Consider the following 24,161-nt stretch of genomic DNA (forward strand, 5'->3'; position numbering starts at 1 on the left):
TGTTATCATAAGTGTTTGCAAATTTGTTCATGGTGAACCATCCTATGAACTAACAAATCAACTAGCAAATGTTAACTAAGGGCCAGTTTAAATGAGGAATGTGGGTAACTACAGGAAATCAAGCCTCATGGATTGAATTTGTGATGTTATAATGAAAATCGGAGGAACTATTTTTCATGTAAATGCCACATGGAACATTTTCCAAATGCTTCTGTTTCAAGTAGCCACCCATGTGTCTGTTTGCACATGTGAATGTGGTCTGAAAAAGAACAAGGGTTGATAATGCATCTGGGGGTTCTCATTGCTCATCTTGATCCTGGATTTGAACCAGACAAAAGAGAGGGCAACTGAACTAAAGAATCATGTGCACTGAAATGCCTTCCAATGGCATTAGAATTCAAAAAGTATTCTATAAAATCTGTATCTTGGTAAATTTGAAACAAATTATTTATCATGGAAAGTGTTTTACAAAGAGGTGATTAGAAATATGCTAAGCATGAGCAATGAAATGAAAAGAAGTATCACATTGTAGGCTATCCACTGATTTTAAAGAATGTTTAGTTGACTATATAAACAAATTAAACTGCAATCCCAACCATGTTGCAAGTAAGTCCCATTGAATTCAGTGGGGCTTACTCCCACCCAGATAAGTGGGGTTAGGATTGCCACTCCAGTGCATTATGGTAAATATAACTGCATATCACCTACTTTTCAATAAAAGTGTCTTTTTAGGATATTGAAGTAAATTGTGAGAACTTGTATTTTAATAAACAAAGACTACCATTAATCAAAAGAAAGCCCTTCTGGGCTCTTTTGGGACGAAGGATGGGATATAAATTGAATGATGAAGAAGAAAAGAAGAGCCATACCTTTTTGTGGCCTTAAGTATCTGACCCAGTTATTAACATTCACCCTTGCCTTTAGTTAACTGATTTGCTGATTAAAATGCAGTCCTACTTTTAAGATAACCATTGAAAAAAAGTGGGATGGGGAGAAAACAGAAGCGTGACTTTTAAAAACGTGGTAAACTCTTTTCCCCAAAGTTATAGCTTACAGGCTTTGTTTTTGTTTGCTTATTATTTTGTCTAGAAATCAAGACCAAAGTTTTATGTCCTGTCAATGTTTCCATATCCTTCTGGAAAGCTTCACATGGGCCATGTTCGGGTCTACACCCTAAGTGACACAATCGCGCGGTTTCAGAACATGAGAGGATTACAGGTATCTGTTCACTGGATGATTCTATTGATGTTTGTTTGGATAATGCTTTGGTGCCTGGGAAGGAGTGGCCTCTTGCTTTTGAGAACAGTCAATGCGTATTCAAGAACAGATGGAGCCAGAAATCTTTATTTAATGAGAGTTAGTGACAAGCAGAGCACAAATTGTGAGGACCTAAACCCAATTATAGAGGAATTAGGGGCCCTATTCTGACTCCTCAGCATATTCTTTTTTTTTAGATAGCTTTCATCGTTGTTCTCTTTTTCTCTCTGCACTCCACACCTGGCCAGCTTCCCTTTCTGCTAAGAGCGGCATACATACCCTAATATCCATCAACCTGGGCATATAAGAAATGTTTTTCTTTTGAATGCCTATGCCTGATTAAAAAATCTGTGCATTTTGCAAACTTGCAATATTTTTTAACTCACTGGCACAAAAAAGGAGTCATTTCATTTATTCTGTATGTCTCATTCTGTGGAACCAACACGGTTATAAACTTCCTGAGAAAGGTCCATTATTTCCATTAGCTATTTCCTCCCTTATTTAGAATTCCCATTTACAAATGTGCTGTTAGCTGTTGGGTTATATAACCTTTTGCAGATTATCTCATACCAAATAACCTCTGTTAAGCAAAGTAAAATAATCACTGAATGATGAATGAATGAATGAATGAATTGTTTTATTACAGTCACAGACCAGACATTAAAAAGAAAACAGCAAGAAAGATTAAAACATTTAAAAAACAATACTACCGAAATTCTTACAATCCATGAATAATTCTTTAAAAAGTGGACTGACAGCATTTTTTCCTAATTTGCATAGTAGTGAGGAGAAACTGAAAATCTTGTAACTTTATTCCTAGTTTTCTCTCTCCCTGTTGTCACCACCATTTGTAATTTTGTATCTATATCTATTTGTCTCTCAGCCTGTCCGGTATTTCTTCACTGGCTGTGCACTTCCCTGCTGTTCAGAGCTGTTCTTGGAATGCTTATCCAGTCCTCCGCTTATTTTATGGCACAGAGTAGCAAGACTCCTCTTCCTGTCCTGATACTTTAAAATGTTTGCAGTATTTGGAAGCTCTGTTCTTGCTCTTCTGGAGCACACATCTCTCCCTTTTCAAAGGGGTAAAGTTGGGAAATGACATGATAGCTTTGGCAAGGCTCTTTGCTCCCATGCATTAAATCTGTGGCCCTCCACATATTGCTTGTTTACAACTTGCATCTTCCCTAACCATTGGCCATGCTGAATGAAGTTGATCGGTATTGTAGTCCAGCAACATCTGGAGGGCTGCAAGTTCCCCATCCCTGCTTTACATGGTGACAGGATACCAAGCTTTTGGTGTTGGATCAGGGTTTGTGAGAGTATTGCACTAAATTATTATTAAAATTAAGCTGGACCAAGTTTGATCCTTCAGAAAACCCCTTAGACCCTCTGCTTATGATGAAAATCTAGAAGTAGTGCTACCGTGTCTTTGTGTGATTTGCAAGTCATAGACTTTGCAGTTGTAGGACAATAATAGTACAGGATGTTGTTCTTGCCTTCAGGTCATGATGGAAGATTCATAGCTCAGTGATAGAGCACACACTTTTTGTTAGAAAGGTTGCATGTTCAGTCCCCAGCATCTTCAGGTGGGACTGAGAAACTCTCCTGTCTGAAACCCTGGAGAACCACTGCAAGCCACTGGCCTGGTTCACACATCACTTTAAACTACAGTAGGGCCCCACTCATAAGGCAGGTTAAGTTCCAGAAAAGCAGATCAGCTGTAGCGTGGGGGTCTGGAACCTAACCTGCTGATCGCACCAGAGGAGGAGAAGATCAGATCTTCCCCTCCCCGGGCGTGATCAGCTTGAGTGTGGGTCTGATCGTGCCAGAAGAGGAGAAGAGGAGCATGCTACAGCCGATCTTCCCCTCCTCCGGCTTGATCAGCTGGAGTGCGGGGAGCTCCAGCTGATTGCCCCGCTGGTGCCGTATTAACGGAACGCCAAAAAGCGGGGATCCAAAAAGCGGGGCCCTGCTGTATAGTTAAGAAATAATCTATGGTTTAATGTGAATGAGCAGCATATTGGTGCATGCTTCTGGCACTTTACTCCTGCTACTGAATATCTATATGCCGCGTCATCCAGACCTGGGCTCCTGGTTTGTTTCTCTCCAAACAAACCATGGGCAGAAACCAAGATTTATTCTTGGCTTACCTGTTGTGATATGGGGAAAACAAACCAACAGTCCACGTTTGGACACAGGACCAGTGCCAAATGGCAGCCAGGTTGGTCCTTGGCCAAGGGCCCCTCTTTAGGGTGGGAGGGGGTGGCACTCCCATTCCATGATGCTGCAACCCGACCGTGCTGCAAATCACGAAGAGGGAGCTCCCAGGTACCCCCCCCCCGAATGACAGCATGGGCTTCAATAAGCCCACCCGCCCCACCTACCTCTCCTATCAGTATGAATGCCTTGTGCACTGTGTATGCATGCCTGCCATCACCCAAGATGGCTGCCGGAGCTTCCCTAAGGGGCTGACATCCCCACTGCCATCTTGGTTGATGGCAGGCATGGCACTGTGCGCATACATCATTCACACATAGGGTTGCCAGGTCAGAAGCATCCCAAACCCTGAGATTTTGGGGTGTGCCTGAGTGATGTGGTGGGGCGGGTCCAAGTGATGTCACAGGGCGGGTCCAAGAGACATCATGGGATGGGCCCAAGTGATGTCATTAAGCATGATTACATTAAGCATCAACCACAGTTGCTTGACGTATACAATTCATACAAAAACATTTCTCTGATTGGAAATTAAGAAAGGAATCTTAGCTAAAAGATGGAGCCTGGGTAGGGAACATTTAATCTAGTCAACTCACTTCTGGCAAAAAGAGTTTAAGTGCCCTCAGGCCAGGCCACTGTAGGAAGAAAGGAGCCTAGTGTTGTGGAGATGTTAGATGGGAGCACTCAGGACTAAAGGTGGATGCTGTCGAAGGGCTGCATTCTAAACACACTTACTAAGGGACTAAGCCCCATAGAACTCAATAGGACTTACTTCTCAGTAGATATGGTTTGGATTGTGTTGTTGGTAAAGCTTGACCAGGGATCCTCTGCAAAGATACCCGTATCCAAGTAGGGTTGGCAATCCCCTGCCTGGAATGCCCTGCCCCTACATTTTACCATCCAAATTTCTTTACATATTTGACCCTTCACTTCAGAAAGAGGTCTGAGAAATAAGTAAGAAGATTCTCTACCCTTTTCTGTCTCGCCTGTGGGTTGCTATAAACTCAGTTTGTCAGCCAACCCAATTCCAGTGAATATAATTGACAGAAAGCACACATGATTTGGTCTACCTTCATAGGCAGTAGATTGGAAACAACAACAGTTGCAGCCACACTGCCCAGTATGTGAATTTTCTTTTACCACTATTGGGCAAGAAACAAACAACAAGGTGAATCATCAGTGGGTTTAAGAGGGTTGAGCGGAGCGCATGGAACCACTGTTGTTGCTTCTATGGATGACAGGGAGTAAGGATAAAGGTAAATGCTCAGTGCAATGCTATGTGTAAACTAAAATTGCTATCTATTAAAATGCACTTGACATTTCACTGGAACTAATAGGCCTGTGACAGCAAAGCAATTTGAGTCTAAAATTTTATTTCATATAAAGTTGTATTGTGCTGTATAGACTTTACCATGCTGTCTTTGCAGATTTTATAATTACCAGTGTGGCTGCTTCTAAACAGATGTGCCAGTAAGAAAAAAATAATTTTATGCTTGGAAAGTGCTTCTGTGGTAATTTTGTCAACGTAGAGAAACATCAAAGTAAATCTTAATGCTTTTATAAAGAGCAAGCGCATGTCTTTAACCTTTGCCATCTTGTTCATTTTTGCATGGTGCTTCAGGTCCAAAGAATGCTATGTTCTCAGAGGAAGCCTTCTCTTCCCCAAGATATCTGTTCTCTCTTTCTTTCTTTGATTTCATTTTCATAGAACAAGATTAACTATAGTTTCTCTCTATATAAGTAGTTTACTTAAAATTTCAAAACCTTTTGAAGTGTTGAATGTTGGTTGCAGACTTCTTGACTAAATCATAATTTCTAGGTACCTTTGGTCATTTTATTCCAGTTCTTGAAAAGGGGAAGCAAGCTTAAATATTGTCTTTATAAATACAGTTGCCTGTGTGACTCTTGTTTTTGTCAAAATAGCCACTGAGTCTTAATCATCTAATTTAAAAAAAGAAAAAACAGCAACAAAATCCAGCCAGAAGTTCCTCTTGCTTCAAAGGCAAAGTTCAGGCTTTTGTCAAAATACCCGATATCATGGCTGTATCACGTTCCCAGCGCTGGGGACCCCTATGAGGCTGTAGCAGACGTAGGTGAGGCAGAGCGAGAGGCTGCACATGCAGAGCAGCTTGCGGGCGGTGGAGGGGCTTAGGTGGGGAGGCGGATGCCACTGGCCCACACCCAGTCCCGGCTGCATCCTGTCAGCTGCCTGGTCGCCGCCGCCCCCTGACTGGATGGCCTGCAGCTGCCCGCCTGTCCATGCGCTACTCAGGCAATCCTCTGCCTGCCACCGCAGGTGCGCGCTGCTTCTTGACCAAGGGAATCCCTGGTTGCTGAGTGAGTGAGTGGGCAGGCAAGCGAGTGAGTGTGCGAACAAGCGGGTGGGCAGGAAGGAGGGAGGGGGAGGGGAGGCAGCGGCCTGCCCAGACCCCTTCCCAGCCAGCAGAGAGCAAGGATGGCTCCCCTTCATCATGGCCCCGTCAGAGGACTCATCAGACGAGGATGACTCGGGAGCAACAGCAGCAGACCCAGAAGCAGCAGACCCAGAAGGAGGAACGGAGGAAACTCCTGAGAACCCAGCTCCTTCTCCCCCTCAGCTGCAGAGCACCCCGGACACAGCTGAAGCCCTTCAGCCAGATGCAGACAGTGAACAGGATACTCCCCCCTCACTTGCAGAACGTAGACAACAGAAGGTCAGGCAGAAGAGGGGCAGGCCTGTCCACTTAAGGCCAAAACGCTGAGGGCTCACACCTGCTGACAAACCTGCTCCTTAAAAGTCAAACCTTGGCTTCAGCTTGTTGCTGACTACAACGTCAGGCGTGACCACTGTGTGTCTTCCTATCCCCTGAACCTTGACTTGGACTGATCTCTCGGCAAACTAGACCCGGACCTTCACTGACGTCTCTTCTGGATTTCTGGCTTGGCACGTAAGCTTTGAACGGCCTCTGCCTTTATCTTGCTTCCTCCTTGCTAGCCTGGCAGATTTATAGCCAAGCTGCCGGCTGAGGACTTACGGCCTGGCAATTACCAAGAAATCTCCAGCCCTGCCTGCACCCCCACCGACACTGCTGTCTCAGTGAAGAGCTGACACCCTTCGGCGTATGCATGAAGTGTGCATGCGCAGCTGGGGGGAGTCTGGAAAGCTGGAGATCCAGGTACTTGGGGGTGATTTGACCGGAGAGGGCTCCCAGATGCCTGAATCTCCGGCTGAAAGCCGGAGATCTGGTATCCCTATTCACACAACATGATAGATAGGTGGGGCATGCAGGCAGGTTTATTAACCCCACATTGCCTGTGTCGAAAGCTACTGTGTGTTCAGCTACAGCGGCACGGGCCTGGGGCAGACTGGTGCCCCAGGACCCAGTCATTCCTAGCATCAACCCTGTTTGTTTCTGAGCAGCAGCAAGGGCAGGGAAGGAGTAAAGCCCCCACCATGTCAGCAGCATGCACCAATATGCTATTTGTACACATTAAACCAGAGGTTTTTCTAAAAGAACTGTGGTTTAATGTGATGTAACAATCAGGCCACTGTAGACTATGGTTTATTTTTGGTTCATGAATCTTGGCTTCTTTGGGAACAGCCAACAAGAATCCAAGATTGACTATCCCTTCCTGGTTTGTTTTACATATACATACTTGCAAAGAGAGGAACAAAGCAGGAATAAATGGGTTATGTGCGCTAACGTACTGCACATTGTGGTTTGTGCAAGCTAGGAACCATAGTTTAGGATTATGTGCAAATGTGTCCATTGCCTACACCAGGGGAAGCCAATTTGGTGCCCTCCATATGATGTTAGACTACACTCACACCATCCATGATGGTTAGCTGGGGCTTGGGAGGGTGGAATCCAACAATGTCTGGAGGGCACCACGTTGGTACCCCTGATCTACATGGCCATTAATTTAACTGAGCAACTAACTCTTTCAGCCCTAATACAAATTCAGTAGATTTTCTTACTTGTGGATTCGTGTTACTGGATGATACTGTGAGTTCCAGCAGCAAGGAACAGTGATTCAGAAACTGAGGAACTGGTGGGAGCATTCCATATGTTGTCTTCTACGTTTGTATTCCTCTTCCCCTTTCTTGTTTATGAATTAGGAAAAGAACTGCCTCTGTCATTTTGCCACAATGTTTTATTGCTTGAAATTGCAGCATTAACACCCCCTGTTCCAGCACATTCCTAGTTTTATTTGCACTCCCCTCTCTTTGAATACTATATTCTTTGTCCGCTGGCCTGTCACAAGTTCAGAACAGTACATTTTTATAATGCCTTTTAAATCTATTCACAATCTTGAGTTAAAAGACAATGGTCTTGAAATGATTCCCCCCTAATGTATTTTGAAGGCTACATTAGTCTCCATGGTAACAGATAAATACATCTGCTTCAGAGATTAATCTATGGATAATTGACAGTAGACTTGAAATGATTTTCCCCTAATGTGTCTTATTCAATACACTTATCTCTGCGGTAACAGCTCAATACATCTGCTGCAGAGACTAAGGAATGAATAGTATTTTTTCTTATACAAATATCCACAGGATGTACATTTAAATATAGTAATTATATATAGGTGGCCACAAATTTGGGTTTAGCTTTCTAAGTCAGCTATTAACTCTTTCCCAGGTGTTTTGCGTTTTTTTTTCCTGTCTTTGTCCTGGAACTTTGCAGGAGGCAGGAGTAGCACTTCACTGTAGCTATCAATATTTATTAAGAGGCTAAATGAAAGCTAGGCACTGTTCAATATAAAGATGTAGACCAAGAACAACAAGATCTAACTCACAAACTACAAGTAAAATGCTCACATGTAAGAGACGATTGTGGTCAAAGGGAGCACTAAAAACATGCCTCAGTCTTAAAGAGTGGGCATAATGAGATACATCTTGAGGCACTGAGTTCCAAAAGTAATGTGCTAACCCCCCCCCCCCGAAAAAGAGATGAAGGAACAGGGGTAATCTTGGATCTAAGAGATTAGTACCAGAGGAGCACAAAGATTTACTAAAAGCAACTGGGGAAAAACAAGCAGAGAGCAAGAAGGTTTGCTTGTTTAAAAAGAAGATTTTAAAAGGAAGACTATAATGGAAGAGAAGCCAATGCAAATAGAGAAGAGGAAGAGAAACATGGTTGTATTTAAGGGGAGGAAGACTGAGATGAGTTACAACATGAGGAGAAGATGCTTAGCATATTATATAAATAATAGGCACCAATAATCAAGTCAAAAACAAATATAAAGTTGAACATATTAAGTGGAATTTGCTAATAAGTGGAGAAAGCTTTTTGTTCCTTTGTTCTATATTTTTCCTTCCCACCCCCACTTGCCTCTCAAAGTATTTTTATCCATATGCTTTGTAACTCTTTCTCCCATTCTCCTTTCACACTACTTGCATCTTGTATTTTTTAATTTATCTTTTTACATGCATATCCTGCTTTTATTCTGTCATGGAATCCAAGGCAGCATCCAAGTACTGACCTGACCCAGACTTGCTTAGCTTCAGCAAGGTGGTGGCTTTGTGTGCCTTCAAGCCATAATCTGTCTTAGATTGTTGCAAACACTTGATATGACACTCGGCCTTCAGCTGCTCAGAACCTGGAATTATTCAGAGGAATGATGTATAGTAGTGTAGAAAACACTTCAGTTAAACAAGAAAACTCTTTAGCAACTCTTTTTTTGTTCTATTTTTATTGTTTACATACACACGCACACACTTAACCAATCTTAAATAAACCCAGACAGTTTTCTACAGCGCAAAGAAAATGCACCATAATAAACTACTTTCTCACAAATAGGCAAAACGTAATCAACTTAAAACCATACTGTGGGAAGAAGGGGAGGAAACTATTAACAACAGTAGCAGTTCATCAAATGACCAAATTGGTGCATTTCTATAAAGTTCTTTACATTTTTTCCCAACAATGCATAAGGTTGTAACTTCTAACTTGTGAAGATCCCAGGAATTGTTACCTGTTGTGGTGTAAAGAATGGTTAGGTGGTGTCAGCTTACCTGGCTTAGGCACATGCTCTGATTGTTCTGTTCTCACATGAGTGTTGAAAATCACACTTCACAGTTCTGAGAGTGCAAAATATGTTGAGTCACCTTGGATCCATGGTACTAATTTAGGCATATTGTAACACTGCAGACTTGAATTTTAAATGTTATTTTTAAAAATTGTGCATCAGATGAAGACAGACCTATACATTACACAGGTCTTCCACTGACAATGGCAGCTCTATGTCAAGATCTCTCTTCCCACTATGCAAGTCCCTATCCCTGCCAATGGCAGCCAGTTGGGCAAAGAAATTCAAATTTTGTGCTACCACAACATTGGGTAAGATGACCTAGGTGTTGCAAAAGATAGGGCAAGGTGGTTGAGCGGGTGGTGGCGCAGCAGTTGCAAGCGCACTTGGAGGAAGCGGATTATCTGGATCCATTTCAATCAGGCTTCAGGCCTGGACATGGGACTGAAACGGCCTTGGTCGCCTTGGTGGATGATATGAGGAGGGCGCTGGATAGGGGCGAATGCACCTTCCTTGTCCTCCTTGATCTCTCAGCGGCTTTTGATACCGTTGACCACGGTATCCTTCTCGACCGTCTGGAGAGGTTAGGTATAAGGGGCACTGTGTTCCAGTGGTTCCGTTCCTTCCTCTCTGGTAGGTACCAGAGAGTGGCATTGGGGGATGAGATTTCGGATCCTTGGCCTCTCACTTGTGGGGTGCCATAGGGTTCTATCCTCTCCCCGATGCTGTTCAACATCTATATAAAGCCGCTGGGGGCTATCAGAGGATTTGGGCTGCAGTGTCACCAGTATGCGGATGACACGCAGCTCTACCTCTCATTCAAGTCCTCACCGAGGTTGGCTGTAGAAACCCTGTCCAAGTGCCTGGAGTCAGTGAGTGGCTGGATGGGAAGGAATAAGCTGAGGCTGAACCCTGACAAAACCGAGGTACTGTTCGTGGGAGACAAGGGAAGGTTGGGGGATGTTGACCTGGTCCTCAGTGGGGTACAATTGCCCCTGAAAGACCAGGTCCGCAGCCTGGGGGTCATTCTCAACTCCCAGCTGTCCATGGAGGCTCAGGTCTCAGCTGTGAGCCAGGCGGCGCTGTATCAACTCCATCTGATACGGAGGCTGCGCCCCTACCTTCCCAACCATGTGCTCCCATCAGTGGTACATGCCCTCGTCTCCTGTCGCCTAGACTACTGCGATGCGCTGTACGTGGGGTTACCCTTGAAAACGGACCGGAAGCTGCAACTGGTACAGAATGTGGCGGCTTGCCTGATCAAAGGCAGCCACCGGCGAGGTCACATCACTCCAGTGCTGAAAGAGTTGCACTGGTTGCTGGTTATTTTCCGGGCCCAATTCAAGGAGTTGGTTTTGACCTTTAAAACCCTATACGGTCTCGGCCCAGTTTATCTGAAAGAGCTCCTCCAGCTTCATCAAGGATGCCGCGCAACAAGATCAGCCTCAAAAGGCCTCCTCTCTATCCCACCAGTTAAAACAGCTAGACTGGTGAGGACTAGGGAAAGGGCTTTTTCTATTGTGGCTCCCACTCTGTGGAATTCCCTCCCAAACGATCTCCATCATGCCCCCGCTATGATGAGCTTCTGCTGGCCTTGAAGACCTGGCTCTTCAGGCAGGCTTTTGGGGTGGGTTAGGTTTATTACTACTGTTGAAATTTTAATGTTTTAATATATTTGTATGTTTTTATTCTGTACATCACCCAGAGTGGCTGGACAGCCAGCCAGATGGGCGACTAATAATAATAATAATGCATCAGATAGATAGATAGATAGATAGATAGATAGATAGATAGATAGATAGATAGATAGATAGATAGATAGATAGATAGATAGATAGATAGATAGATAGATAGATAGATAGATAGATAGATAGATAGATAGGAAGGAAGGAAGGAAGGAAGGAAGGAAGGAAGGAAGGAAGGAAGGAAGGGATTTGGTGCAGAGTTGTCATTTTTCAGTGATAGCCCCATGGATTTTGCAATATATCATTCCACCCTTGGGCTTGGAGCAGGCAAGTTGCTCCAAAATGCTAAAAATGCAGTTGTCACATAGTGTTGGGCCAAAAGGATCTCTTTCTTTACTGTTTTAATTGGGGGAGGGGGAGAGAAATAGAATATTTGTATATTTGGACTTGTAGCCCACCCTTCACCAAATGGTTCCAGGGTAGGTTACAAAAATGTCACAATTAAAACAAGTACAATTCACATTTGTTTGCTTGTCACCCTGGGCTCCTTCTGGGAGGAACGGCGGAATATAAATTAAATAAAAATAAATTAAAATCATAAAATAAAACCATCAAATAACCAATGACAAAATAACAAGACAGCGGTACAGAGCAGCAGTGCACAGCAACACAAGAGGGGGAAAGACATCCACTCAGCCACAGGCCTAGGTAAAGAGGTGTCTTGGCCAATCATCAGAAAGCATACAGTGATGGCACAAGATGCACCTCAGAGGGGAGGTCATTCCACAACCTAGGGGCCACAACAGAGATGGCCCTTTCATGTGCCTCAAACTACAGAGAATTAAATCTGACATCTAATTGACACCCACTTGATATGCAGTGGGCAAAGCCTCCTTGTTTGCTCGATTTACATTGTACATTGTGATGTTGCTCAGTAAATATTCTTTCCCAGTCTCTTGCATGGTTTCTAGTGAAACATGACATTCTGGTTCATTAGTAGAGGAGTAGAGTAGAAGGGTTTATTGCTGGTGAGAAAGAAGGCATACTAGAATAACTACTATGTTACTTTATATACTGCTGACATATCAAGAATATATTGTAAGGATGCTAAGATTGAGGCCAAATACAAAAGCCAAAGTCTGTTTTTCTTCTCTTGCATATGCAGGCAAAGTATAAACATTCAGTTGTCTAATGATTCTTGACCTAATTAGTGTAGGCTTAGGCCTCACAGCCTGATGCATTTTTCAGAGACCTGGACTGATTGCTTCTCTTTGATAAAGCAGTAATTAGTTCCTGCTGCTAATCACTCTTAAAGTTTAACCAGTTATAGCTATTTAATGTGCTTTGCGCTACCTCATTTATATCTGTAAGGAAACTGTTGATCTTATAAAACATTCATTGCTGTATAGCAAAGTCTTTAACAGCACCAGTGCCACTTTATAACAGAAGTGTTCATGAAAGCACTTTGTGCTGCTGGTTATATTACTTAGGTAAGTTAAATTTATATTTAACTTATCATTTAATTTAAAATGTATATCCATTTTAAGTTATACTATTTTAAACTGTATTTTTGATATGCTCCACTTATATCCTTTGCAGCTTAATCTGATCTATTTTAAGGCCTATCGCAACACAAGCCTTTGTAAAATTGTTGTGTGATAATTTTTTATGTTTTTTTTGTGTGTGTGTGTGTGTGAGAGCGAGAGAGAGCGAGAGCAAGATCCTAATTTTTCATAGGGATATACAGATTGATGTGCTTCTTTCACACCTCTGGGATGTGTGTATATGTATGTAAATTCTGCTGAAGGGATTATGTGGTCTCCTTCTTATATTCATCTCCCCTTGATGCCCTACTGGTTTTTGGATAGCCAGGTGACTTCTGTGCAGGTCTCCTAAAACAAAAAGCATAGGTTCAGCAGACATATCCTGAGACTTATCTGAGCTGGCTTTTGTGGCAGATCCCATGAATGCCAAACTAGGTAAATTTGAGTTAAGTATTCAGATGAATGATTTTCTATGTGATGGTGGGAAGAGATTCTTTGTTAATAATAATAATAATAATAATAAAGAGGTGTCCAAATGCATAGCAAACAACTTTCCAAAATATATATTCATGTAGTGATTGACAAAGCTAAGGTGGCTAGAGTGTATGTTCTAGAAAAATAGATTCTGGGGCTCATCTTCCTGGAAATAACACTTTCGGACTCAGAAGGTCTTCCTTTTAATCCAGGGATGGGGAGTCTGTGGTCTTTCAGAAGTTGTTGAACTACAATTCCCATCGTCCCTGACCATTGCCTGTGCTGGTTGGTGCTGATGGGAATTGGTCTAACAGCATATGGAGGACCATAGGTCCCCCATCCCTACCTCAATAATAGGTAAGTGCTCTCTGAATCTATTTGTGTGTTCTTTAATATATTCTTTTGTATATTCAAAAGTTAAGGCTTCAAAACTGAAAATGGATTCCAGGGTTACACTGAGCCACAATTGAGCACTGAATAGCCCTAGTTTTCCATTCCCTGCTTCTGTAGTGCAATGTCTTTCTTCCAGATCAGTCCATTTAGGAAGGGTTTTGAACTGAAAGGCAAGCTCATGACAAATTGACCAAGCCAAGGGTGGCTGTGACAACAAAAACTACTATAAGACATGTGCTGGTGAGAGCTTCAGAAGTAGAAAAGAATTCTGTTTTTCTTGAAGCAGATTCTGTGTGTGTGTGTGTGTGTGTGTGTGTGTGCGCGCGCGCACGCGCGCAGAGCACACAAAGCCTTACCAAATAATTTTTTTTAAAGTATCCCATGCATTGTACTTAAAACTAAATTGTTTTTGACAGGCACAGTCTGGATGATTCAGTGAAAGAGCTAAAATGCTGAATTTCGAAAGATGCTTCATTATTTTGAGCCCCGAAGGTGTTACTAAATCCGCTCTGGAAAGTGACAAAGGGTGACATTTCTTATTTTTGTTACAGGTGATAAATCCAATGGGTTGGGATGCATTTGGCTTACCCGCAGAGAATGCAGCAATTGATCATGGGTTGCATCCGGCAAACTGGACACAAAGGTGTTTGTTTTTCTTGCTGCTTTACAATGTGTCAGTGTTGAAGCAGAAGGCTGTGTTTTAAGTGCTGTTCTTGCTCCTTCCTATATTCTCTTAGTCTCTGCTTCACAGAAAAAGCCACAGGTTAGAGCTACGCATTGAACAGGGTCTCTGTCACTAGAATTTATCTATAACTGTGTCTGGCACAAACACTTTGGATTGTGCATACTTTCTCTGGCTCATTGTGTATTACTCCGAACTTTCTTTCTGCATGGGAAAATATAACCACAAAATACACGAGGTACATTAGTTAATCACTCTGTGTGTGAGAATTTGCTGCTCACTCTCCCCATATTGGGCCAGAAAGAAAATTTTCCTTAAAGATGGTATCCTTAATATACTGACAGATTACATGGTTTGGGTTGATTTGTAATCCAAATGCGATTCATAGGAACATAGGAAGCTGCCCTATACTTAATCAGACCAATGGTCCATCAAGTTCAGTACTGTCTACACTGATTGGCTGTGACTCTTCAGGGTTTCAAGCAGGAGTCTCTCCCAGCCCTATGGTGAGATGCTGGGGATTGAGTTTGGGACTTTTTGCATGCAAGGCAGACACTCTACCTCTGAGCTATGGCCCTTCCACACCACTGAGTTAAAGTAGCAATCTTACAAAGGATTTTTGCAGAGTGAATGGATGGAGCCTGGTTTGCCTATTCTAATTCAAGTTGGAGGAATTTAGGTACTTTCCTGGGATATCGGTTGTCTCTGAAATATTCTTTTTTGTTTAAAGATGGATTTTATTTTGTCTTACAGTAATATTCAGCACATGCGAGAGCAACTGGATGCATTAGGCTTGTCTTTTAGTTGGGATCGGGTAAGCTTTTTTTCTTTTAACAGATATATTTAAAATGTAATTGGTATACTTCAAGAGACTATGCATTACAGAACTGTATATATTTACAACACATGAATTTAAGTAAATTTTAAGGAAGTTGTTTTCTTAGATGACCTTACTTGTGATGTGATTATGTGTTTTATGAAGAACCATCAGTGTGCATGGTGCTGTACAGTGCATAAGAGAACAGATCCCTGACGCAAGGAGCTTACAATCTAAAATACAACGCAAGAGAGGGAGGTGGAGGCAGGGCTAAACAAGGAAGCAATATGAGGCTGTTTGTTACATGTACTTAGGCTGAGTTACGGTAGAGCATGGGAACTAGGAGGCTGAGCCAAAGATTTCATAGAAAAAATGGGCATAAGTGCTAATGGTTATGATATTATTTCTTAAGAACCTATACACACTGTGCTATGCAGTAAAAGTGATTAACAAGGGCAAAGCTCTGGCCGAAGGCTTACAGTCTAAATAGGCACATGAGGGGGGGAAAGGGAGAGAGAGTAAGGAAGCGGCCAGAGAAATCACTTGGTAGATGGCCATCAGCTTTTCTGTGTCACCAGTGAGAAGCTTGCCTTATTTGCTCTTCCTTGAACTAGTTATCTGTTTGTTGGCTTTTATGCACGGGCAGTTATGGTTTGCTCATGACCAGTATCAAGCCTCTTACTGAGTCACACGTTAGTCAACAGTGGTGGCTTATTGGAACTGGTAGAATGAAAGGCAGGGAGACCAATTGTAATTGGTGCCAGAACCAATGACAGGTAGAATTCTGGTTTTGGCCCCTTCTATAATGGCAACACTGAGACCAAGGTGGAAGAAACCAGTGCCAACCCCCTGAACTGGATGTAAATAAGAAGGCTGGGAGGTAGCTAAGGACAGACTGAGATTGGTGAGGCAGTGTCTCATTCACCCTAATGGGCCAGTCTGCTCAGTTAGTGAAGTTATTGAAACACTTGACTTAGAATCAAAGAGTTGGTGGGAGACTTGTAGGCCATCTAGTCCAATCCTCTACTTAATGCAGGAAATCCAGAGCTGGAGCATCTCCAACTGATGGCCCGTCACACTTTAGGTAATCAGGAAGGTGTCATAGTTCAGTGGTACAGCATCTGCTTTGCATGCAAAAGGTCCCAGGGTCAATCCCTGGCATCTCCAGGTAGGGCTGGGAGAGACTCCTTCCTGAAACCCTGGAGAGCTCTGCCAATCGGTGCAGACAGTGCTGAACTAGATGGACCAATGGTCTGATTTGGTATAAGGCAGCTTCCTATTCTCTGTTGTTAAACTGCTCTTGCATTCAAGAGGTTTCTCTAACCAAAACACACTCTGTTGTAACTTAAGCCCCATTAGAGTTAAGAGCAATGTGTCTATGTTGCCTGCCATAGTCCTATATATTGAGCCCAACAACATAAGCATGGTACAAAGGCTGCACTGGCTTTCCCAGAGAAGCACACCTTGTCCTGCAAATGTACCCACTCTCAAATTGTAAAACAGCAGTAAATGGGTTTAAGCAAACCTAATTCTGCCAGATTGTGGCCCTGGTGGAGTCCCTTCCTAAAAGGGCTTTCATGATTTAGTGGGGGAAATGTAGGAACACTGTGTCTTCATCCAAGTGCAGGTGGAATATTGAAACTGGTGATAGTCTTCTAAATGAACAACATATATCCTGATGATCTCATATTGGAACTGTTCTTACTCTGTTTACAGGAAATAACCACTTGTTTGCCAGAATACTATAAGTGGACACAGTATCTTTTTATTAAGCTTTACGAAGCGGGATTAGTCTATCAAAATGAAGTAAGTTGAACTTTGTCTTATTAAATTCTAGATGTGCCTTTAAAAGCCTTGGGTGATTATTGTTTGTGTGATAACTTTCAGACTTACAGATGTAAATAACACTCTGTGTTTGTGTGTGTGTGAGAGAGAGAGACGAGAGAGAGGTAGACATGTACCTGTGCTGTTCTGCATTGCATAAGTTAATAAACACTATTTCTTGTAAAAAATTTACCCCCTCTCTTCAGTATTATTATTTTCAAGGGAGCTAACAAATAAATAAGAATAATAAAGTGGCAGGTAAAAATAGCAGAAAAATAAAATCAAGAATTGCAGTTGCCATATACAACTATTTTTAATGTTACAAATTTATTTCAAAAATGAGCAATAAACAACAAATGCCGGTCATAAGAGGGAGGAAAGTGGGTTGTGATGTAGCACAAAGAAAATATAACACATATAACAAAGAAAATGTAAAAGTAGGGAGATAAAACAGTCAAATACCATATTAAGCCCCCAGCACCTCATGCTTATTTATAGTGTGATTTTATATAAAACTAATTTAACCAAAAATTTGAAAGTCTGGCAAAATAAAAAGGACTTGGTGTCAAGAAGACATAAAAGTGAGTGCCACACAGACTTGCTTGGAGAGAGTGTCCAAAAGGTGGAGCACCATGTTCAATAAGACTGACTTTCTGGTCTGAAAGGAAGGTGAAGATCTGGAAGATGGCACACTTGGAGGATGGAATCCACAGACGTATACAGATACAGTATAGGCTGGTTCATGTGGAAATAGGTGATCCTTCAGGTGTCCAGGTGCTCAAGCCTTTACATGTAAATGTCTGCAACTTAAATCAACTTGGAAACAGATTGTCAGCCAGTGAATGTGCTTGTAAGAACTAGTGAGAGATGTTTTGACTAGCCAGTGCCGGTTAACATCCTAGTTGCTGTGTTTTGAACTAACTGAAACTTTTGAACCATCTTCAGAAGCTGCCTCATGTATAATGGATTGCCTTAGTCAAAGCCTGAGATCAATGGGAAGCCATCTTGCTGGGGCCAGTTTAGTCCTATGACAGTAACCATATGAAAGTGACCTTGTGAACTTCGTAGGATACTTTTCTTTTTCTCTAAGAGTCTTTCTGATGTGACAAACAAATTTGTTTGCTTCATGGACTTAATGTCCCAAAGGAGGTGCTGCTTTTGAGCAATCTTCTTCCATTGAAGTCACTGGGGGATTTTTGTTAATACAAAATTTGGTTTTTGGCAGTGAAGATATGCCAGAGAGAATTGGACATCATTTGCATAGATGATTTTTTTTAAAAAAATGCATTCATATATAGGAGTCTGTAGAGACTGATGGAGTTGCTACAGTTCAGCCTAATAAGCCTTTAAGCAGCAGTGGATGAAGAAGTCAAAGGCAGGAATTGCTGCGTGAAGATATTTTTTCATTCTGACTGTGAACCTAATTTAGTGAGAAATAAAAAGGCCTGCCTGTACATGATGCTTTCTTTTTATATTCACACAGCAAACTCCTGTCTCTAATAAAGGTAGTATGAAGGAATGAGCTTCAGAAGGGGTATGAAGGATAGATAGGGACTTAATCTTAGTCAGGGGTCAGTCATGCAAGCTGTTTTCAGAGGTAGAGCTCAATTCTGCGACATTTGAAAAAGTAGTAAAGAAGATACTGCTTCTGTGAGTATGCAGATTGCTTTTGCTGTCCTACATCAAAGAGTATTATACAGCCACAAGCGTGGCTGTATATTATAGCGAGCATGGATTTTTCACATTCCACAATGTTAAATTGAAAATACCCCCTGCCATTCTGATGTTCCCAATAAGCTCATTTCAAAACAAAACCTTACAGTCCTGAGCTCAGAAACGCTTAACAACCCTCTCGCTTTTCATGGGAATAAACAAAACAGTCAGAAAGAATTGAGAGTTCAAAGTCTAACGAGAGAGAGAAAAAACCCAGACCCCTTTTGGACTTTTTTCTCTGAGTTCTCATAATCTGTTGAAATTCATTAAAAATCAGCCATGTCCACAGAGTATCTGTAATCACATTACCGACTTTGCCCCATGCTCTGACCTTCATCTTTTGCAGTTTAAAAGTTTAAAAAATGTCTGGCTGATTTTTAATTAATTTAATAAATTTTGCATTGAACTGAATGATAGTGTCGGGCATGCTGAGTAAGAACCAACTGTCAGTGTTCTAAAAGCCAGACTCCCAGCTGCTTGGCATGGCTAATCAGGGGGCCACATCCATACCAGACTTCGATTTAACGTGCGACAGTCATGGCTCCCCAGAGAATCCTGGGAAGTGTAGTTTGTGAAGGGTGCTGAGAGGAGACTCCTATTCCCCTGAGAGAGCTCGGCCAGAGTGGTTTAACAGTCAGCTGCTCTGATTGAAGGCCTGTGAGGGGAATAACTCTCCTAGCAACTCTCAGCACCCTTCACTAACTACACTTCCCACGATTCTTTGAGAGAAGCCATGACTGCCCAAAGTGAAATAAAGGTCTGGTGTGGATGTGGCCAGGGACAGTTTTAGTTTAAATTTGGGTGGGAGGCTACATGTGCCTGCTTTGGATTAAAAAGGTGGGGGGAAAGCTGAGAAGCAATGATACTGTTCACAATGTTTTCCTTTTAAAAAGGTAAGGGGCTTCTCCTCTGCCCAAGGGACCAATATGGGTTGGTCTTTCACAGTCCAATCCACTTGCTGTGTAGCTTGGAAGAATTTGGTAACGTGTCTCTGAGCATATGGTGAGTGGTGGCAACACCTGCAATCAGCCCAAATAATAGAAAGAAGATCTTGTTTTAGCAGGGAGGAAGCAACAATATTAAGGTAGTTGATATAGTTTAGATAGTCACTTTAAATATGTTTGATTTACTTTGCAATTTTAGTGAAGTTTGCTATAGTCAATCATTTTCTTTTGCATCTGTTTCTGTGAATATTTGAAGTACAGCAACACTTTGCATAGTTTACACTAAAAAAAGTCCAAAAATAATTATGGAATAATGGCACTGACTATTCTGCAGAATAGTCTCCAGTGGACATCAAGAGTGTCTCACTTTGCCCAAGGTAAAACAGTGGGAGGTGAAATATATTCTAGCAAAATTCTAGGTGTGCTCTATGTTTTTAATTGACCGTGCCCACCTTGCCATAAATGAAGTGGTTTAAACATAGCAGGCTGAACACATGCATCTTGGGCAGGCTAAGCTTGTTTTTTCCAACAGCTAGAGTCATTCCTGAAGTACCAACATATTGTAATCAGTCTGGTTGTACATCAAACTGCAGTTTCAGATTCAACCGCTAATGCACCCAAAATAGAAATAGAACATAATCTCCAATTTGAAACACAGAAGGCTGGCTTCACCATCATATGATACTGACCAATAAAAAGGCGTTGAAATTAATAAAAATAAATTTGACACAGGTTTCTAGGATGATTAATGAGAAATAAAATTTTCTAGATTAGATTCTCTGTAGAAACAATAGTAATAATAATAATAATAATAAAATTTTATTTCTAGGCCGCCTATCTGGCCGAATTAACGGCCACTCTAGGCGGCGTACATAGACTAAAGTATAACATAGAGTAAAATATAACATATAATACAAAACAACAATAAGTATACTCAATCCAAACCTACCCCCATCATACAAAAATTTAAACTAAATTAGACAGAGGTCTCGAATGCCTGCCTAAAAAACCATGTTTTCAGTTCTCGGCGGAAGCCTGTCAGGGAGGTGGCATGGCGGAGATCATAAGGCAGAGAGTTCCAGAGGGCGGGGGCCACAATTGAAAATGCCCTCCCTCTGGTCTGCACCAGCTTAGCTGTTTTGACTGGTGGGACCGAGAGAAGGTCTTGGGAGGCTGCTCTCGTTTGGCGGCCTATCTGGTGATGCTGAAGGCGTTCATTTAGATAAACTGGACCAAAAACGTGTAGGGCTTTAAAGGTTAAAACCAACACCTTGAGACTTCCGGGAAGGGTGACTTCGCTTGTGCCTGCTTTTGGGACGGGCTCCCGCCTCAAAAGAAGCTTATTCAGATATAAATCAGTCAGAACATTTTTTTTTTTGACTGATGAAATTTCTCCCGGGCAGGGAGAAACGTAGAGATCAACCTCAAAGCCTGTTTTTGTTGGGAGGACTGGATTTCATTAATTTATGAGATAAGGTCCAGCCAACAATGCCGGACGGACTTTCTAACAAGCTCTATCTGCTTAAGCGATACGTTTATCTTTTCTTCAAAGAGAGAACGGACTAACAGGCAAGCACTCTTCTTTCTATTATTTTTTTTACTTGGTTTAAATTGTTGCAGCAAAAGGAGATTTGTCAGATTGATCGGCTTTGGACAACTTCTGGGTGAGATATAGCTCTTCTCTGTTATTCACGAAATTAACAGCTTATCTCTGTTTCTGTCGCAAAAAGCTGTCCTGGAAGTGCATTCTAAAGATAATAAACAGAAGAGGGATTTCTATTCCTGATTTCTATTCCGAGGAATATTATATTGTCTGGGACTATTCTCTTTTTGGTCTATTTTATTTTGACGAATCTGCTTCTTCACGACGCCACTAACTGTTTTGATGCTGGGAACTAAATTTGTTTTGCATTCTTGCACAAGAGAGATAAGGCAGGTTGCTCTGTTTATACTGTGATGTCATCAAGCCTGGAATATTAACCCAATTGTTGCTGAAATAAGAAGTGGTTCTTCTTTATTTTTGTTTTGCTTTGTTTTCGTGGTTTTAAAAATGGCAATCAAGAAAGTGGCTGAGAATCTGGAAGTAATTATGTTTCAGAAAATAATGGATGAGATTGAGATAACGAAACAAACCCTGCGACAGGGTAGTAAGGAGCTGAAAATTGAACTGAGCAAAATGACGCAGGAGCTTAAAGAAATAGGGGACCCTGTGAGAGAGGAGAATGAGATCAGAGATGAGAAAAGAAAAAATAAAGGGAAGATACAAGCCCTGGAGATTGGAACAAATGTGGAATTGGAAAAAGATCTGGAGTTTATGGATTTTAGAAATAAAATCTACTGTTTGGAATTTAACGTTATCTCTGAAGAAATTAATGAAGATATTAGAGATAAAGTTATCAATGGCTTGGATAATCTTCTGGACTGGAATGATGTGATGGAGCTTGATATAGAGAAAATCTATGGAATTAACTGCAGCCATGTGACAATGGGAAAACTCTTAAGAGATGAGCCAGTGCATTTTGTAAAAAAGAAGAACACAGATATGACTTTACAACAGTATTTCAGCAACTTATTCAGAATGGATGGCAAGAAAATATTTGGGATAGAGGAAATTCCCATCAGACTCTTATTATATGACTATGGCTACAACAGCAAGATTATTATGGAATACTGATAATGGAAGATTGGACACTGAAATTACTGGACTTAACAGGACTATTGAAGATGGAAGATGGAACTAATAGGGATAATGGAATAATGGCTATTGAAATTATTGGACCTAACAGATTCTGATGAGATGGATTAATCGAAATGTTTATTTGGACTATGGTTATGACAATAAGATTATTATAATTATTAACGAGATGGATTAATTGACATGTTTATTTGGAGAAAAATTGATAGATATATTTCTTAAAGAATTGAAACCTCTCTTTGACTTTTTGTGGAAAGAATAAAGTAATGTTTATGAGATTTGATGATTAATTAAGATAACTACTGGAGGAAAGTGATTTTATAATATGATTTAAGAGACAGGATTGTTATATATTGTAGACCTATAACTGATTTGATATGTGACAAATGGGAAGTCAACATTTTATTTTATTTTATTTTATTTGTTTAATCATTTTTGTTTTGTTTTGTTTTTTGTCTTTGAATGTTTTATGATTTTGTTTTCTATGTTTTATGAAAATTTGAATAAAAATTATTGTAAAAAAAAAAAAAAAACCAACACCTTGAATTGGGCCCGGTAAACAACTGGTAGCCAGTGCAGATCTTTAAATACTGGAGTGATATGGTCTCGGCGGCGGCTGTTCTTGATCAGACGTGCCGCCGCGTTCTGTACCAGCTGTAATTTCCGGACCGTCTTCAAGGGTAGCCCCACGTAGAGCGCATTACAATAGTCTAAGCGAGAGGAGACCAGGGCATGTACCACCCGTGGGAGCAGATGGACAGGGAGGTAGGGTTGCAGCCTTTGTATAAAATGTAATTGATACCAAGCTGCCCGGCTCACCGCCACGACCTGAGCCTCCATGGACAGCTGGGAGTCAAGAACAACACCGAGGCTGCGAACCTGGTCCTTCAGGGGCAATCTTACCCCATTCAACACCAGGTCAAAATCACCCAACTTCCTCCTATCTCCCACAAGCAGTACCTCGGTCTTGTCGGGGTTCAGCTTCAGCCTGTTTCCTCCCATCCATTCACTTACAGCCTCCAGGAATGAAGCAAAGTAAGAAGAACACCAACGTACAAAAATGTAATTCTCCATCTCTGGAGATGGCAGGTATTGCCACCAGTCCCCATATGCTCAGAGGCACGTTACCAAATTCTTCCAAGCTACACAGGAAGTAGATTGGACTGTGAAAGACCAACCCAAATTGTGTTTGCATTTTGACAAAATTTGTAGGGCAGTACAATATCTCAGAGAGGAAGTCAGGTCTCCTGCTCCCTTGGTGCATTCACTGTAGCTGCCCAATTTCCTCGCTTTTTAAAGTTTGATAGAAATATCTGTTGGCTATAGGTACATTCTTAAACTGCAAGGTTTTTTGCCAATCAGTGAATCTACTGCTAGACTCTATGTCTGATTAAATTATAGTATGCAGTTTTTGACAGATTTTTCTTCTGCTTTTAAAAACAAATGTTTTAGTCCTACAGTGTTTCCTAGCAAGTCATTCAGTGCCTAATTTAATACATAACCTTTGTTTTTAAGACCAGTGTGATCCCTCAGTTATATAATTTTAATACCGCTATATTTTGTGACCATGCCATCTCCTGAAAAGGGCATATCATTAATAAAGTTTTGCTCTTGATATATAGCTCTTAATATATAGCCTCAAACATCCATGTGTGCAATGAAGGCACTTCTTTCACTTGGGGGTGTCCCTGATTTCTCCCTCTCCAACAACAGCTGGCCCTCATGCCCCCTGAAATGCCACTGCAGAGGTCTTGGGGACCCCTGGAGCAGCACACAGTATAGAACAAAAGATTGTCATGGTGGGGAGACAATGTCAGTGAACCATACTCTCCATGTTTTTGCAGAGCTTTAGCTCACACAAGCAAGGGCTTGGATCCAAACCAGTGTTCTGTTCAGTATTGATG

The 24,161-nt window shown here is 41.6% G+C and overlaps 1 protein-coding gene across 4 annotated transcripts in view; it reads left to right on the forward strand.

Annotated features, from left to right (window-relative positions):
• The window catches only part of LARS2 (leucyl-tRNA synthetase 2, mitochondrial), a 100,496-nt gene that overhangs the window by 3,907 nt on the left and 72,428 nt on the right, over positions 1-24,161 (forward strand). For all 4 annotated transcript variants that reach the window (XM_061586994.1, XM_061586995.1, XM_061586992.1 and 1 more), the window contains exons 3-6: positions 1,090-1,218; positions 14,134-14,225; positions 15,018-15,078; positions 16,798-16,887. In XM_061586994.1, coding sequence (XP_061442978.1) covers positions 1,090-1,218; positions 14,134-14,225; positions 15,018-15,078; positions 16,798-16,887 — 372 coding nt within the window. The remainder of the gene's footprint in view (positions 1-1,089; positions 1,219-14,133; positions 14,226-15,017; positions 15,079-16,797; positions 16,888-24,161) is intronic.

This window comes from Rhineura floridana, chromosome 10 (genome assembly GCF_030035675.1).
Source record: "Rhineura floridana isolate rRhiFlo1 chromosome 10, rRhiFlo1.hap2, whole genome shotgun sequence".
Classification (NCBI taxonomy): Eukaryota; Metazoa; Chordata; class Lepidosauria; order Squamata; family Rhineuridae; genus Rhineura; species Rhineura floridana.